Source organism: Balaenoptera ricei, chromosome 14 (assembly GCF_028023285.1).
Source record: "Balaenoptera ricei isolate mBalRic1 chromosome 14, mBalRic1.hap2, whole genome shotgun sequence".
NCBI lineage: Eukaryota > Metazoa > Chordata > Mammalia > Artiodactyla > Balaenopteridae > Balaenoptera > Balaenoptera ricei.
In genome coordinates, this window is record NC_082652.1 from 65,989,773 (window position 1) to 66,008,771 (window position 18,999).

The 18,999-nt window shown below is 43.6% G+C and overlaps 1 protein-coding gene across 5 annotated transcripts in view; it reads left to right on the top strand.

Moving 5' to 3' along the window:
• The window catches only part of SLC14A2 (solute carrier family 14 member 2), a 450,747-nt gene that overhangs the window by 379,355 nt on the left and 52,393 nt on the right, over positions 1-18,999 (top strand). For 4 of the 5 annotated variants that reach the window (XM_059894582.1, XM_059894579.1, XM_059894578.1 and 1 more), the window contains one exon: positions 14,471-14,661. The exons of the other annotated variant lie outside the window; for it this stretch is intronic. In XM_059894582.1, coding sequence (XP_059750565.1) covers positions 14,482-14,661 — 180 coding nt within the window. In that variant the 5' untranslated portion in view covers positions 14,471-14,481. The remainder of the gene's footprint in view (positions 1-14,470; positions 14,662-18,999) is intronic. 5 annotated transcript variants of the gene reach the window in all.

An 18,999-nucleotide genomic window follows, 5' to 3' on the forward strand; every position in this document is an offset into this window, starting at 1 on the left:
GACCAAATCAGACTTAATGTCCTGCCCAGGAGTTTTTGACAACCTAGGGGCACTGGGAAGCATTAAAGAGTCTTAAAGAACAGGTGATATGACCTGATTTGCATTCTTACAAGATTATTCTGGATGCATCTAGAAGAATGGATTGTGGATCATGCACAGATATCAGGACTTGTAACAGGAGAAATGATAATGGTCTGAGTTAAGGTTGCAGCCTTTTAAATGGAGCAAAGTGGGCAGATTCATGAAATAGTTAAGATCTAGTTATTAATTAAACCTGCCCAAGGTTAAACAGCCGGTAGGCAGCAGAGCTAAATTTAGATCCCAGGTCTCCTCACTCCCAATACAGTGATTTTTCTTCTGATTTACCATGTCAGAGAACACCTGGTCCCTCTGTTTTATCCTCCCCCAGGGAGACAGGTGATCAGGAGCTGAGCCTGGACAGCAGCTTGCAGTTTCCAGCGGGGTGATGGAGGAAGGTAAAAGGAAAGGAAAAGCACTGCCTTCTCCAGATGTATTTATCTTTGCAGGATCCATGCGGGCCTCCATGAGAGTCTGTTTCCTGGGTATTGAATCCCATATTGAAATAACACACTTCCAGTGACAACAAACAGAAACTCCAAGAAACTGTTCATTCAAGTCTAGGCTTTAATGAAAAACATGACCCATCCTGCTGAAGGGTGGAAGGTGATAGAGAGGTACCAACTTGGGAGAAGGAGAAACAGGCTCTTTTACTCACTCTCACCATGGTGCCCTCATCTCTCCTCTTGGCTGTTTGAAATCCTTATTCCTTTATGCTAAAAATTTACCTCTTCCCCAAATTCCTTTCTTATTACCCCTTCTCAACTGTCCCCTGCTCTAATCTCTGAACACTGGATTTTTTCTCTGACATCTATCAGTCAGGGTTCAGTACAGGAAACAGAAAACCTTGCAGGTATTATAAGCAGAAAGGGATTTAACACAGGTACTTAGGGGTTTACAAAATTTGGGGCAGAGTTGTAGGAGGGAGCTCTCTAGGTTGGGCCAGAAATTACTCCCGGACACTACAGAACTGATTTACCATAGGAGCTACTACCTCTGAGGCCACCAATGAAACTTGAGTTCAAGAACCACCACTGAATTCCAGGAATCAGGAAGCCAGAATCACGAAGTCACTACAGCTACTGCCTCTCAAACCCCACAAAGCTGGCGGCTGAGCACTGAGTGGCAGAAAACATCATATGTCCGTGACCTGACTTTCATCAGAAAACAACTAAAGTCTTCTGATTCACTTACACCTTCTAAATATTTCCTAAATGCCTCTAATTGACAAAACCTGATTTTCTTCTAAAGCCTAGCTTCAAGGGATGCTGAAAATTTTGACATTTAACTTTCCAGCCTCTTGGGTATAGTAAGGTACCCTAGAAGGAGGATTAGGCAATCCAAGCTACAGGTTCCACCATGGGAATTTTCCAAATAATACATCCTACGTCATTTTTACATGTCTAACCATCCTTCAGTCCCCAGAGGACGGAAATCATGTATTTCACATTCTTCAAGGCTACAGCCTTGCAAATGAGAGGCCCTTGCTAAGGACAGCCAAATAATTAAATGATGGAGTGCTTTAACTGTGTCAGTACTTTCTCAGTTTGCTTTCTGATTCTGTTCCTGCATTTAAGTGTTGTCTCTGCCTCCTTGAAGGTAATACTGGTTAGTACTTCTCAGGCATGTCCCCACAGAATGTGCCACAGGGCCGGGTATATACATTCCTCAAACACTGGGCTGATTGTGTTTCACAGCCAATATTCACAGCCAAAAATATTCACAGTCAATATTTTTTTCCCAAAAGATATTTCTGCCCCATGATACTCAATCAATAGGAAACAACTTTCCTGCAAAAGTGTGAGGCAAACAGATCTTTTTATAGGTCCTGTCATCACATTTTGGCAGCAGACTACCTCCAAGTTGGTAAGCAAGTGCCCTCCACACTATTCTACAGGGTTGCTGTAAGGATTAAATAAGATAACATAGGGTAACAATACCTACCACACTGTAGGTGTTCAATAAATACTGGTTCCTTCCTTCTCCCCAAGAACCTTCATTTTTTCTATGAAAAAATGCCTTTCAAGATTCCTGCTAAGAGACTGGCTAAAATCAGATCCTTGAAGATATATTGATGGCTAATGTATTCATTATCGATTGATGTGTAACAAATTGCCCAAAACTTAGCAGCTTAAAACAACAGTAAATATTTATTATCCTCAGAATGTCTTTGGCCAGGAATCCAGGAGCAGCACAGCTGGGTCATTCTGGGTCACTCTGGGTCTATAATAAGACAGCAGTCAAGATGGCGATGGGGCTGCTGTCATCTGAAGGCTTGCCCAGGGCTGGAGGATCCACTCCGAAGGTGGCTCACTCACACAGCTGGTGAGCTGATGCTGGTTGTTGAGGAACTCCTAAGGCTGCTTGAGTGTCATCATGACGTGGCAGCAGTTTCCCCCAGAGCAAGTGAGCCAAGAGTGCAAGGCTGTCTTTTATAACCCAGCCTCAGAAGTCACAGACCATTATTTCTACAATGTCCCACTGGTTACACAGGTCAGTGCTGTGACTACCAGGAGGCAAGGAGCAATGAGGCCCACCTAATAATAGCCTAATATATTAGTTCTTTTTTCTCTGGATAGATAAATAGAGTTAGAGATAGAAGACAACTTTGAATTACAATTAAGGAATAAACTAAAGTAGTATAAACCTTGACAAAGCAAAAATAATAATGGTAATAAAATTAATAAAAATTGATAAAAGTATGGAAAACCAATTTCCTCATTTTTCTTAGTAAAGAGGTAATCAACACTACCTAAAAATGAAACATGGAATTTTTAAAAAGATACTGAATTCTTGATTTTTTTCCAAATAGTTTTTCTGTTTTCTTAGTCTTAAAGGGTTATAAAAACCAAAAATATTTCCTGTGATAAACACTTATCTGAAGTTAAGCAGTTTCTTTAGTTTCACTTTAATTCATTTTTCCTTTGTTAGGGTCAAATAAAATTAAATATAATACTTTTAACTTTAAAAAATATCTTGTAAAGCATGATCCTATTTCTAGAAAATTATTTTTGTGTGTCCATTTCTCTTGTGAATATAAGCAAAGAGTTGTTTGGAAGGATAGATCCCCAATGTTTATGATGGTCTTTTCTGCATCTGGACAATGGAATACGTTTTTGCTCTCTTCCTGTACTCTTCAGTAGTTTACGCTTTCACAATGAATGTATATGATTTTATGAACATGATAAGTATAAACATGATTAAATTTTAATTTAATTACAATTAAATTAATTTTAATTTAATTCTTAAAAGAATATGATTATTGGGTGGGTTATATTGTCATATCATTTTTAATGTGTATTCCGAAAAATGTTTATATCTTAGAACCCCAGAAGCCCTTGAAGATGTTATAGATGGGTCATCAGTTTTTAGAAGGGTTTTCCTGACTCTTGTCTTAGTGAGTTAGAGTACAGAAATAATGCAGCCAAAAACAGTGGGTTCAGATCCCCAATGAGCCATTTGTCTTCTCCCAAATCTGTGATCCCCATCTGTACCCCTAATCAAAGCTAGACCCCTTGTAGAGGCAAATCACTGATCAAGGGGGTCTGTGAATCCTAGAATCCTGATTAAACCTCACTTCTTAGTTCACAGTTGGTTGCATGAGCTTTGTGCGTGAAGGAATTAGGAACATTACCAAAAAATGAATACAGTCATTATATCAAAGGAAAGGCCCTAGGAGAAAAGGGCCTAGAAAATCTGGAAAACAAGAGAAACAGGTTACAAGATCCCTTAACACCCAATTCAAAGATCTCTTAAAAGCTGATGTTATGGAAATGATGATATTAAAAATATTACTACCAGCAGGCAAGTTTTTGGTTTCCATGACTTTTTCCACCCTTGGTCTATGATGGTTTCTCACCGAGCATTTTGAGTGGGACAATCCCTTGTCATATAGGCCTGTCCTACATATTGCAGGATCTTTAGCCTCCCCAGTCTTCCTCCCAAACATCCTAGTTATGTCCCTCAGTCTCTCAGGTCACCAAAAGGTGCTCCCTTGTTTTCACTTCCATAACCCACCCTCCCGCCATGGGAACCAGACAATCCCATCCCTGGGCACTTACAGGTTACCTTCTGGTTTCCATTAGGACAAGAAGGGCTCTTTCTTGCTCACTGTTGAATCTCCAGTGACTGGCCCATAGTAGGTGCTCAACAAATACTTTTGAATGAAAGAATAACATCCAATATAAGACCTGCTATGAAGAAATTTTTGGAAGATTAACATTTCTAAATATTTACATCAGCCAATCCACTCTTTTAAAATCCCTGGCCGTTGGAGTCTTTAGAATTTGTGGACAATCCCAGAACATGTGGGTGGATAGAGGTAGAAACTGACACTGGTTGACACCCACCACATGCCAGGCAGTGAGCTAGGCCCTCTGCATGTGGCCTTGCGAGGTAGTTACCAACATCCTGCTTCACAGTGAGGAGGGATCTGTGTCTGAGGTGGCACCGTGGTGAGTGGCAGAGCTGGAATTTGGCTGGACTCCAGAGTCCGTGTGCTTTTTGTTCCATCCCAGTGGGATTTGCTCATCAACACTCACCCTCCTTTCAGATGCTCAAGAGAAAACACATCTTCAGAGATTTCACAACAAGCTCAATTTACTTTCCAGTGATGTCCAGACAAATTCCATCTCTTCAGATTTTTGGCTGTTTAAATATAGCCAACTTAGCTCTCCCATTACCTCAGTCAAGCCTCAGGGAGTCAGAAGACAAGCAGCTCGGCAAATGCCTTCAGCCACTTCCAAATGCACACATTCCTTGACACCCAACTGATGCAACCCCAAGTGGCTTCTTTGGGCATCTGAAGAAAGCTTGTTTTGTCAATCTGATTAGTCATATGGGAGGAGTGAGGGCGGGATGGAGCTGGAATTGTTAAGCTCCTGTTTTCCTTTTTAGATAGCTGCCTCAGGGGCTATTTCTGAGTCCAGATGATATGCCAGGGGGATGAAAAAGAAGCTCCCCAATTCCTCTTCTCTGTCCTTCACAGGATTCGTGGAAGAGGGGAGGAGGGGGAAGCCAAGCCAAGGGGTGTGGCAGCTTGAAGGCCGTTGCCCCATCAGAGCAGAGACAACTGGCTCAGGGGCTGCTGTCTGCCTGCCCCGCCCCGTCCATCTCCTCCTCAGCCTGGTGTTGCCCCCTTTCCTTTACTACCAGCACATCAGCGTCTACAGCGTCTACTGAGCTGTGACTTCATTTTCTCTTTTTTCCTCTCCTCAGTCCATCTTCCCCCCCCCTCCTCCTCCTCCCCCCCCTCCTCCTCCTCCTCTTCTTCTCTTTCGTCTTCTTTCTTGTGTCTAGAATTCTCCAATCCTTCCACTTTTTCCTTCATTTCTGCCAATCCCAACTGTATTTCTCTTCTCACTACCTCCACAAAATGTCCCTTTCCACATCAGGTGGGTCTCTCTCTGTCCTCTCCTCTCTGAGAGTGCACACTAATCTCTTGATCGCTGAGGGTTTTCTCTGGTGCCCTCCTGCTGTGTTCATCCCCACTGAAGCTTCTGGCAAGGCTGCATGAGGCCGCCACAACCGAAGCCCCCCTAACTTCCACTCACCCCAATGTGGGTCCAAGCTTCTGTTCTCTTCGGGGATGGGCAAATCAACAACCCGTCTGTGTCTCCTCTTTACTTTCTTGTATGGGCTTACAAGGCAAGGTGAGCATTCGCTTTCGATATTCCAACAACTGAATGAGCCTCCGTTTCCATAGGCAGTACATGTTTATTTCTGAACTTGTGCAGCCCTTATAACTAGCTTCCTTGCGAGTAGGCCATTGCATATGACCCTAAGCAGGTTGCATGGGAAGCAGGGACTTAGCTTGTACAGGCCAAGGCACACACTGGAAAAGACTGGAGTGTTTGCTACATCCTTTCATCTGGAGAAAGAGGATGTAATGACATTTAACTAAAGTCATAAATCTTTTGTTTTGATTTTGTTTTGCTGTTCTTAAATCTGTCTGGTTTTGCTTGTTTACTGAATGCTCTGACCACTAAGCAAAAGTTCTGAATTGAATGAAGATCTTTTCCAGGCCCTCTCCTACCACGCCCACAGCCCACCTCTGCCACCAGGTGAGACCCCTACATCTGTGCCACTCAGACCTGAAGGAGCAGACCTGGGGCTCTTGTTCAAATGCAGATTCTGCTTCTGCAGGTGGGGCTGAGCTCCTGAGTTTAGAACTGGAGCTGATGCTCATCACTCATCTTGAGCAGGTGGGAGCAGACTGTGTGCAAAACAAGAACAGACTTAGAGACCTAGGTCAGCACTTCCCCATCTGTGCTCCACGTCAGCATCCCTGGAGAGCTTTTAACCATCCCAGGCTGCAGCCCAGACACTTAAGTCAGAATCTCTGGGTAAGGAGCCCAGGCAGCAGCATTTTTAAAGCTCCCTAGAAAGAGACGATGACCGTGTGCTGTCAGGGTTGAGGACCTTTGCTCTCAGGGTTTAAAGGAAGAAGCATTCACATCCGGCTGAAGGGAAAGGGGAGGTGCTTTGAAAACAATTCATCCCTACTCAGTTCCCACCAAACCAGATGAAAACAGTGGCTTGGGTTCATCATGTGCAGAAAATGGCTTATGTGAAGCCAGTTTTGAAAACTGGGAGACTGGGGGAAAGCCAGCTCCTAAGCATGTTACAGCACACTGAGAAGCGCTGTCTAAAGCCACAGAGGATGGGGCAGGCGGGATGCTGCACTGGGAGAATCCAGTCCAGTCGCTCCTTCGGCTGGTGCTTAAGAATGACCTGAGATTGAACACCGGCCCATTAACTGCCTCCCCTCCCCCTCCCATGAGTACCCCTCACCCCATTCTAAACAAACACCTCCACTCTGTCCACAGAGGCCTTCCATATTCACCTGACTCCATTTTAGCTGAATAAGAGGCTCCAAGGACAGTGCCTGATGGGATCTGTCCCAGTTTCTGCACCCTCCCAGGGACAGCCTGACTCCCCTCTCTAATCAGTGTCGCTTTCAGAAAGCAAACATCTGTGCCAGGAAAAAAATTATCAAAGTTTGGTTGAAAAGAAAGGGCATAGCTCAAGGGCCTTACGGACATGCCAAACAAAGCCTTTTGGAGAGGTCAAGTACAGAACTCTCTCCCTGCCACGGTGGCAGATGGGGCTACACACCATCCCGGTTACACACGCAAAGTCCCAGCTCACACTGTGGTCTAGTTCATGGAAGGAGGCATGTGTTTGTACACACTGCATCCAAAGACCAAAAACATAAACTATATACAGCCAGGCCCCTGGTATCTGCATGGGAGGAGAGAGTCACCCTCAGGGAAGAGTCCAGGACCCGTAGCAAGGGTGTCAGTGATGCGGAAAGAGCCCAGGTCCAAGCATTAGGAGGCAGGGTCAGCCCCAGCTCCTGTGTCAACCCCTATGTGACTTCAGGCAGCTAGCCTCACTTCCCTGGGCCTGTGAAGTGAGACGAATACACCATCCTACCTCACTCCACACATCATGGGATCGTTTGAGGAGACAAATGCAGTTATAGTAAGGAAAGTGCTTTGTAAAGTATGAAATACTATGCGCATGAAGGTTTAAAGCAGTGCAAAATTTGTAGTGTTCATAGTGTGTGCACCTGTATGTGTGTGTGCAAGAGACATGTGTGCGTGAGTGTGTGTATGATTGTGTGCATGTCGGGGGGGGCATGTACATGAGTGAATGTGTGGATGAGTGTCTGTGTGTGTGTGTGTGTGTGTGTGACTCTTGTACTGTAAAACAGATCCCAACCACCACATGGGTCAAAGGCAAGGTCAGAGCACCTCCGGGTGGTCGGGAAGGTACCGTAGTGATGACAGGGCCAAGCTGTGGGCAGGATCAGGGTGGATAATGGAGAACAACACACATGACGCAGAATCAAGACTGAGGAGGCCATGGGGCCAGAGGAGACCTCCTGCCCAGGCCAGAGGCACATGCTCAGGCACAGGGGGCCCAGCCCTCAGGCAGAGCCGCAGGGGAGCGAGGACAGTTGCCACCTTCAGTGCTGCTTAACTTTTCCCCCAACTAGCCCCAGCTGATGGAGGCACTTGACACATCATCCCCAGGTGGTCTGGGGACATGCCCGAAACAGCCAGCTACAGACTCGAAATGTCTGCCCAGAAATGTTTATTTTAAAAATTAAAATGTTTGCACGCTACTCTTTTATAAGCCATGTTTGCTTAAATATACAACAATTTCCCACCAAAAATAATTAGCATCTGGAGCAGTGTGCATATCCCATCCAGAGGTAATGAGACACTCAGACCTGGAGCACCTGGGAAGCTTTTTGAGCCATGGCATGACCAAGTAGTGTTTTAAGATAATATATCCATCACCAGTGGGGAGGTGGAAAGGGATGTGAGCTGGCCTGGACAGGGGAGGGCCTGGCCCAGAGGGAGAGAATAGACTGATGTAGACAAAGGCCCTCGAAGGGAACTCTGACGGCCTGGTAACTGCTGCAGTTGGGATGGTGAGGCAGGGGCTCAGTACATAGCACATGGAAGGGTCATCCCACTTGAAAAGTGTCAGCTGAGAAGGATGTGGTGCGTGCCTCTGAATGTCCTTCCAAACACAAGCTAGTGTCTAAGGCAGAGATCAAAGGTCTGGTCTCTTACCTCCGCCTTACATAGACTCCTGAGACTTTCAGCTGAGGGCCCTGGTTAAATTCCCAGCTACAGGTCCCAGCCCTGGCCCTGAAGCAGAGGCCAGAAAGATACAGCCCCCGGCACGCTGGCCACCAGCCGTCTAATCCCAGACAGTCTGCTGATGGCCCAGAGGAGTTTTGCTGCCTCCTGACTCCCATCCCACCCGCCTGACCTTCTGGCCCCAGTGAGTCAGGCTCCTCTGAGCCCAAATCAAACTCATTGGGCTGGAGCTGCCAAGAAAAGCTCTGAGCCACTCCTAACAAGAGGCAGCACTTGGCCAACCTCTTATACAACTGACCCTGAGAAAGGCACCTCTCACCTAGGCCCAGTGGCATGCCAGGCCCCTTCCTCTCTTCCCCAGCCTATCTGTCTATTGACCAGGCCTCTCCCTGGCCTCCCTGGGGATGATCCACCAGCCCATGGGCCTCTTCTGTCCCCATTCCAGCATCCACTGAGCCCTGCACAGCTGATTTCCCCCTTTCAGCAGCTGTCCCCCAAGCTCAGGGATCAGCAGAACCCCTGGCCTAGGGACCCAGCCTGACTCAGCAAGGTCCTTCAGAGCGAAGTCCCTGCCTTTGATCCTGCTGTCACTGTGATCGGTAGCAAGACGGCAGAGAGTCTGGGGGCCTTGTCTGCTGAGCCAAATCAAAGGAAGCTCAAGGGGTCTTCCCTAGAGAAAGGAAGGTTTGGACTCAATCTCTGAAGTGCTCTTATGTGGCGCAAGGAGTGCGAACATCCTGTGCCAGCATGATAGACAGAACCAGAGCCCGCGATGGGTAGAACTCAGGGGTTTGATGTCAGCTCCACAGACCCAAGGGTTTCCAGTAATCAGAGCTGTTCACAGTGAGAACAGACTGCCTCATGGGGTTGTGGGACCCCAGCCAACAGTCAGAGGCACTAAAAAATGGACCTTCAAAGTTTGAGAGAGGCAAAGGATATCCCTTTCCGTCCTACGGTTGTAGAAATTTATGGAAATTCTCCCTTTCCATAATTGTATCAATTGTAAAGTCTTGGGCAAAATTAATGAATTCAAGAAATATTTTGGAAAACCTACTAATCACTTTTCCTTCTCCAGAACACTGCAACCTCAGTAACTCAGTTGGGTGGAAGATGACATAAATGAGGCCATTTTAGATTCACCCCCCATGACAAGGTCACCGGCAGACTTAAACCCAACAAGCCACAGGGAGGGGGAGCTTCAACTGTGCACTGATTCACACCAGAAACTCAAGAAACCCCTCAAAAAAAAAAAAAAAAAAAGAAAGAAACCCCTCAATCACAGGCCCTTTCCTCTCATAACTGCAAGAATATGCCAGGGAGGGTGCAGCTTCTCTCCACTGGGCAGAGGCATGTTTTTACATTGCTACTGGAAACAGTCTTTTAGAGAAAAGAGCTAGAAGAAGAATTTCAAAATTAGTACAGTAGAGTGGAAGCCACGCTTTCTGATGTTGGGAGGTGAACTGGGGTCCAAGTATATGGACTGAGAACTCACAGTCTGGCTTCTAACACCCAGCTTCGCCTTTGTTGCTGGCTGACTCTGGCTCCAGCAGGCCCACAACTGGGATTTCCTGGCACAAAACAGGTGTGTATTTTTTCAGGCATTTCCTTGGCTGGAGTGTTCGCCTCCCTCTTGCCTGCTCAGCCAAGTCCTAACATGAAAGCCTGGGCTGCTCTCCCTGAGGCTGGGAGGTTGGGGAACTGCCCTGTGCTTCGACAGCAGCCCCTGCGTCCCCCCAACCCTGCCCCACTTTCCCTCCACACTGACAGTCTGCTGCCTCTCTCCCTGCCTCTCTACCGCCCAAGCGGCAGCTCCGTGCCCCCTGGGGTAGCCTAAGGGCACACAGTAGGTATTCAGCAGGGAGCTTCTTCAAAGAGGAGGGAGGGCCCAGTCTGTCCGGGGAGCCCCCTTGCGGAACAGTTGAGGCCTGGCTTTTTGGAGAGATAGGAGGCTGATCCAAACAGCCATTTCTGTCCACATTTCTGAGGGAGAAGAGGAGGTGCGGGCAGCCAAGGAGAGCGTTCTCACGCCAAGCAGATAATTATGTGTTCTTGGAAGCAGGTTTAATGGACTGGCTCAGAACTGAGCTGGGAATGGGCTCTGAGGCCTGCCGCCTTCTGACGGGACGTGGCTCGGGCAGCGATTTCACCGTCCAGTTTTAACAAGTGGCCAACGCCTTATGGAAACTTTTGAAAGGCGTTCTGTTTCAGACCAGCCAGCTTGCACTTCATCTGGTTGCTTTATCCATCTTTCCCTTCAATTTGGGAGCACACGAAAGGAGGAAAATAAAAATCACTGAGCACCTACTGTGTGCCAAGAACCAAGTCAGCAGTTTCACTGTCCTAAGAACCCGTTAAAGAGGGAGAGACAGAGGCGCATGCAACACCTCCTGGCAGAGAAAAGAGTGAAGCTGGGCATCTCAGCTTCCACAGCCTTTGCTCTTTCCAAACAGTGACCTCCTCTTTACAAGGCCATTTTTGCTGCACGTCTCGCCCCTACCCCAAAGCCAAAATTCCCCCATTTGAGCAGGATAAACATTCCCATGGCAAAGGAACGCTGTGTTCCCCAGAGGAGATGCAATCACGTTGTTCCTGCCGAGGTTATGTGGGCTTATGAAATAGGACACTGGGCTGAGGGCCTGGCCCCGGGCTGGAGGGCTGCCCGCCTCCCCCGCCTCCCCCAGCTGTGCCCTGCAAGGCAGTTGGAGTAATAGAAGGAGCCCAGGGTGGGAAACTGGGTCTAATCTTGACTGCAGCAAACTGCTGGTTTCCCTGGGTCTCTGCTCCCTGTAGCCATCCCAAGGCAGCAAGTTTGCTTCAGAAAGTTCAGAGAGTTACATCCACGTGAGAAACAACTCTTGTTTTGCTTTCCTGGGCCTTGATTTCTCCATCGGTAATTGGGAATATTATCTGCATACAGGAGGGACTCAAAGGAAGAGAAGATGGAGCCTTTTTGGAGACACTCTGGAGAGTACTTCCATTGTGCAAGCATTCATTCTTTCCATAATTATTAAACATATATTGAGGGTTTATTATGTGTCAGGCTTTCTGCTGAGCAATGCAAATACAGAAATCAACAAGGTAACAGGCCCTGTTCTTAAAGGGCTCATAATATATACACACATTTTTCATCAAAAAAATTTATAAATGTTTGAAGTCCCATAGTTAGAAAACAAGTCCTACTCCTGTATTCCTGAGCCACATCACTATGATTTTTATCATATTTCCTTGATTATATAATATACATCTTTCTCATATTTTAACATTTCTTAAATCAGGGTGCAACCTGCAATTTTAATTGGCAGCATTTTCTTCTTTCTTGGTTATACACAAAACAATGATATATCTTACAGTTGATAACATCTTAGATTCAATGAAATATATTTGGGGAAAAAACTTATTTTTCAACTGGATTTTTAATGTAATCACAGCCACTAAATTTAATACACGATTTTTCCAGAACATTTCTAGTTCATTCAGATATGTAGTGTCATGCAGATCGTGTGTCTAGATATCTCACTGCCCCTCACGTTTTCAACTAGGTGACTTGGAAGGAATCGTACCAACAGGCCCGGATGCTGTATCACCTCTTGGCCACCAGAGGGAGAGAGTGTATTGGGAAGGAACAGATTCTCAGGCTTGCGGGCTTTCCCTCTCCTAAACCTTTCCAGGGTGCCCCCTCCAGGGCAGTCTGAAACTCACTGAAACGCCACCTGCAAGGTCAGAATAGAGGAAAGGCCCTATTTCAGACCCATGGCAGAACGAGAAAGAGGAGTTTGTTGGATCTGAATGATGTTTGCTGACCCACGTTAAAAATCAGCCATGGTTTAAATGAGCTCTTCCTGGGAATGACGACAAGTGCTAGACACAGCAGAGTTTTGCCTCAAAGTGCAGAGCTGGTGGGCAGCCCCACACCTTCTTAAACCATTCAACACCTGAGACCCACGGTGATTTGTAAAGTTCCCCCACTCTAGCAGTTACCTGTAGCCTTCCACCCTTCCTTCCCCCTTTTCTTCCTTCCCTCCTTCTCCTTCACTTAACTACTTATTTATCGAATACCTACTATGTGCCAGGCTCTATGCTAGGAGCTGGGATACAACAGTATAAGGAAAAATACTGGGTCCCATGAGAACATGTGACAGGAGACCATCAGGGAAGGCATCACTGATAGGTGATAATTGACACAAAGGGAAAAGTAGGAGTCACCCAGGTAAATAGTGAGGGAGAAGCCTCCCAGGCAGATGGACCAGCATTTGCAGAGACCCTGAGGTAGAAAGTGCTAGAAGGAGGCCAGTGTGGAGCCCAGAGATGAGGGGAAGGAGAAGCACAGGGCAGGCTAAAGCATAGACGAACTCGGTGATGCAGAGCCTTGAGCACCATGTTAAAGATGTGGCTTTCCCTCTGTAGCCATTGAAGGGATTTAATCAGGAAACAGGCATGAGTAGACTTGAGTGTTAATATGACAACTCTGACTGCCTGTGGAGCACGGCTTGGAGGAGAAATCTGAGAAGAGGTAGAGGTGATCATTTGAGAGTTATTGGAGAAGTGACAAGAAGTAATGACAACTAAGTGGTGATACTGTACATCAAGGTGTATTTTAGAGATACAATTACTGGATTTGGAGAGTGGAAGAGGAGGGAGCATGAAGTTTGACTCCTGAGTTGTCTGAAGGAGCAGCTTGGAAGGGGGAGGGGACTTTTCCTGGGATGGGCCCCTTTGAGGGAGGAGGACAGGACTTGGGAAGGTAACATTATGGGTTGTCTCAGTGTATTAAGTTTAAGCTGCTTCTGGAACATCTACGTGCAAGTATGAAGTAAAGAATTAAATCTATGAATTTAGTGCTCAAAACTGGACTAGAAATGTTAGATTTGGGAGTTACAGGTATGTAGATGGAAGGTTAACCCATGGCAGCACGGATCAATGAGGAAAACTCTAGCTCATACTGAGATGAGACTGTGTGCAGATCCAAAACCACCTCCCAAATAAGCAATAAAGTCAAAGTCAAGGAGGACGTAACTGAGCTGGAGGAGGCCGAAGAAGAATGGCTGAGACAGGAAGAGGAGAAGTACAGAACTACCAGGGGGCAGCAGGACTAAACTGGAAACTAAGGATGCTGGGCAGAGGTTGTTTTAAAACCAAGTCCTGGCATAGGTCCTGGCCCAGTGGTGAAAGGAAAAGGAGCCCCACATGGAGGGACCGGTGCACATAGCCTCCAAGAGATCATACCAGAGCTGCTTACTGCTCCTGGGGAAGGGAAGGGGGGAGGAGCTGGAAAGGGCACTGAGGGCAGAGGGGAGAGAGGGGGCACTGCAGGCCAACTGTCAGCAATATAAGCTGCACAGCAACTAAGAAAACAAATTTCTCTTAGACCCCCATTTGGTTGGAAGACCCAGATCCACATGTATGTATCAAGGGGAAAATATATGTACAACTAATTACCACAATAAGAGAGTACAATGGATGATATGAAAGGTAGATAAAAAATATTTTAGTGATCAGAAAAAAAAAAAAGAGATCTAGTCTAACTGGGTGGTCAAGGAAATCTGCACAGAAGAAATGGACTTTCTTCTGGACTTGGAAGAATGGGGGGATTTTGAAAGGTACAGGTCACGTGGGTTGAGGAATGGCTTCAGACCCCTCTGGTAGCCCTAGAGACTGGAGGAGTAGGTCCCTTGTGTCAGGACAGACCTCAGTCCTCCTGGGACCTCCATCCAGCCTTGGTCAAGTCCCTGAGGCCCCATCCTGACTCACCTGTTCTTTCCCTTTCCTTTCACCAGTCGCATGATCCATGAGTGGCCACCGCATGGAAGAGATGTCTGACACTCACACTCACAGCAGTCCTCTCCTGGCAGAGCCTCCTTCCAGCAGACACAAACTCTATGAGTCAGAGTTTACCAGCCCTAGCTGGCCCTCAAGCCCCCAGGATACACACCCGGCCCTGCCCCTCCTGGAAATGCCTGAAGAAAAGGTGAGGAACGTCCCTCCCAGGGTGTTTCCCAGGTGGGTGGTGGGAGGAAGAGTGTAGAAAGATGCTGCTCTCCCAGCACATGTGACCTAATGCCCATGGAAGTGAGGAGATTCTGCCCCCCATACGTGCTCACACCCACAATCAGCCCTACTTGGCCTTAGATGGAAAATGTGGCTCTGTGTGTGACATGATTTTAAGGACAAGTAGAGAATGCACACACACACATACCATTCTTCCAACCAGTCCCCAAAATCTTACCCTTACACCTGCTCCCTTGAATTACTCTACTATCTCCAAAAGGAAGCCCTCATTCAAACACAGGCCTTTAGCACTCCTTGGACCCAGCAGCACCGAGGCAGCCTGGCTAGCTACAGATTCAGTGGAAGAGGACCCAAGACTGCTTAGGTTTTTTAATGAGATGTAATTCAGGTACCGTAAAATTCATGCCTTTAAAGTATACTTACACTGTTTTTTAGCATATTTACAAAGCTGTGCAAACATCATCATTATCTAATTCCAGAATATTTTTATCACCTCAAAAAGAAAATCCATACTCATTAGCAGTCAGTCTTCATTCCATCCTCCCCCCAGCCCCTGGCAACCACCAATCTACTTTCTGTCCCTATGGATTTGCCTATTCTGTACCTTTCATATAAATGGAATCATATAATATGTGGCCTTTTATGGTTGGTTTCATTCATTTAGCGTAATGTTTTTGGGTTCTTTCAGTAGATCATTCCTTTTTATGGCCAAATAATATTTCATTGTACGAATATACTGTATTTTATTTATCCGTCAGCTGATGGACATTTGGGTTGTTTCTGCTTTGAGGCTGTATAAGTAGTAATCCTACTATAAGTATCTGTGTAGAAGTTTTTGTGTGGACACGTTTCTATTTTTCTTGGGTATATACCTAGAAGTGGTATTTCTCGGTCATACGGTAAATCTATGTTTAACATTTTAACGAACTGCCAAACTGTTTTCCAAAGTGGCTGCATTAGTGTATATTCTCACCAGCAATGTGCACATCGTGCCACTACACCTCCTCACCAAAATGTGTTGTTGTCTTTTTTGTTACAGCCTAGGTGAATGTGAAGTGGCATCTCATTGTGATTTTGATTAGCATTTCCCTAATGGCAAATGATGTCAAACATCTTTTCATGTGCTTACTGGCCACTTGTATATCTTCTTTGGAAAAATGTCTTTTCAAACCTTTTGCCCATTTTTTAAATTGGGTTATTGGTCTTTTTATTGTGGAGTTGTAATCATTCTTTTTATATTCTGGATATTAGACCCTTTCCAGATATATAATTTGCAAATAATTTCTCCCACTCTGTAGGTTTTCTTTTCACTTTCTTGATAGTGTCCTTAGAAGCAGAGTTTTTAATCCTGATTAAGTCCAATTTATCTATTTTTTCTTTGATTGCTTATGCTTTTGGTGTCATATGCAAGAAACCATTTTCTTATCCAAGGTCACAAAGATTTACTCCAATGTTTTAATCTAAGGGTTTTATAGTTTTAGCTCTTACATGTAAGTCTTTTATCCATTTTGAGTTCCTTTCTATATATGATATTAAGTAGGGGTCCAATTTTAATATTTTACCAAGTGGATATCCACTTGTCCCAGAATCATTTGTTAAAAAGATTATCCTTCCTCCACTGAATTGTCTTGATATTCCTATCAACAATCAATTGACCATAAATGTATGGGTTTGTTTCTGGACTCTCATTTCTATTGAACTGATTTATATGTTTATCCTTATGGCAATACCACACCACCTTGATCACTGTAGCTTTGTAGTAAGTTTTGAAATCAGAAAGTATGAGTTCTCCAAGTTTGTTCTTCTTTTTCAAGATTGTTGTATCTATTCTGAGATCCTTAAATTTCCATATGAATTTTAGGATCCAACTTTCAATTTCTGAAAAAAAATGAAGATAAAAAGGCAACTGGCATCTTGATAGGGATTGTGTTAAATCTATACATCAATTTGGAGAGTATTGTCATCTTAACAATATTAAGTCTTCCAGTCCTTGGACATAGGTTATCTTTCCTTTTATTGAGTCTTTAATTTCTTTCAATGATGTTTTGTAGTTTTTAAGTGTACAGTCTTGCACCTCTTTTGTTAAATTCATTCCAAAATATTTGATTCTTTTTCATGCTGCATAAATAGAATTGTTTTCTTAATCTTATTTTTTGATTGTTCATTGCCAATGTATAGAAATAAATTTGTTTTTGTATATTGATTGTGTATCCTGCAAGCTTGCTGAACTCATTCATTATCTCTAATAGTTTTTTTGTAGATTCCTTAAGGATTTTATGTATAAAAGCTTGTTCCATCTTCAAATAGAGATAGTTTAAATTCTTTCTTTCCAATATGGTTCCCTTTTGTCTGTTTTTTTCTTACCTAATTCCTCTGGCTAGAACTTCCAGTACAATGTTGAATAGTAGTGACAAGAGCACACATCTTTCTCTTGTTCCTGATCTTAGAGGGAAAGCATCCAGTCTTTCACCATTAAGTTTGATATTAGCTGTGGGTTTTTATTATTAGGTTGAGGAACTTCCTTTCTATTCCTAGTCTGTTGATTGTTTTTTATCAGGAAAGGTTGCTTAATTTTTCAAATGGTTTTTCTGTGTTTATCAAGATAATCATGTGAGTTTTTTCTTTATTCTATTAAACAATCTGTTGATAGTTTTTATAGGTTGAAACAGCCTCAGATTCTTAGAATTCTCTTTTGGTCATAATCTTTTTTATATCCTGCTTGGATTTGTTTTGCTAGTATTTTGTTAAGGATTTTTGCATCTATATTCATAAAGCATATTGGCCTATAGTTTTCTTTCTTGTGATTACTTTGTCTGGTTTTGATATCAGGATAATAGTAGCCTCATAGAATGTGTTAAGAAGTGTTCCCTTCTCTTCTACTCTTTAGAAGATACTGGTATTAATTCTTTAAACATTTGGTGCAATTCACAAGTGAAGCCACCGGGACTTGGGGTTTTGTGGGAAATTTTAGTTTGGTTTGGTTTGGTTTTTAACTAATTCAGTTGCTTTAATTTGTTATGAGTCAATTCAGATTTTCTATTTCTTCCTGAGTCAGTTTTGGTAGTTTGTGGCTTTCTAAGAATTTATACAGTTCATCTAGGTTATCTAATTTGTTAGCATACAATTATTAATTTCTTTATAATCCAATTCCTTATAATCCTTTCTTTTTCTTTAAGGTTGGTAGTAATGTACCCTCTTTCATTTCTGATTCTGGTTATTTCAATCTGCTCTTTGTTTTCTTTGTCAAACTAGTTAAAAGTTTGTCAGTTTTGATCTTTCCAAAGAACCAACTTTTCCTTCCTTCTACTTGCTTTGGGTTTAATTCGCTGTTATTTTTCTAGTTTCTTAAAGTGAAAGGTTAGGTTGTTGAGATATTTCTTCTTTTTTAACATAGGTATTTATAATTACAAATTTCACTCTACTCACTGATTTAGCTGCATCCCATAAGTTTTAGTGTGTTGTGGTTTTGGTTTCATTCATCTCAATGAATGCAATATTTTCAAATTTCTCTTCTGATTTCCTCTCTGATCCATGGATTATTTAGGAGTGTGTTGTTTAATTACCACATATTTTCCAAATATCCTTCTATGTTTGATTTCTAATTTCACTCCATTGTGACTACAGAACATATTGTGAATGATTTCAATCCCTTTACTGATATTTTTATCAGTAAAAATGTTTTACTTATTTTATGGCCTAGCATGGTCTATATTGGAGAAGGTTCCATGTGCACTACACAAGGTATATTCTGCTATTGTTGGGTGAAGTGTTCTATAGATATGTATTAGGTCTAGTTAGTTTATAGTGTTGTTCAAGTTTTCTATTTCCTTGATCTTCTGTCTAATTATTCTATCCATTTTTTCGAGTGGAGTATAGAAGTCTCCAATTATTATTATTGAGTTGACTTTTCCTCCCTTCAATTCTGCCAACTTCTGCTTCATGTATTTTGGGGCTTTGTTAGACATGTAAGTGATTATAATTCTTATATCTTCTTCATAGATTGATCCTTTTATCATTAAAATTGTCTTTCTTACTCTCTAGTAACAATTTTTGTCTCAGCAAAAGGTCTATTTTGCTGATCTTAGTATAGTCACTCCAGCTTTTTTTTTTTTTTTTTGGTAACAGTTTGCACAATATATCTTTTTCCATACTTACAATCTATTTACATATTTGAATATAAATTGTGTCTCTTGTAGACAAGATATAGTTGTATAACTTTTTAAATTCCGTTCTGCCAATTTCTGTCTTTTAATTGAAGTGTGAATCCATTTATATTTAATTTAGTTACTGATAAGGT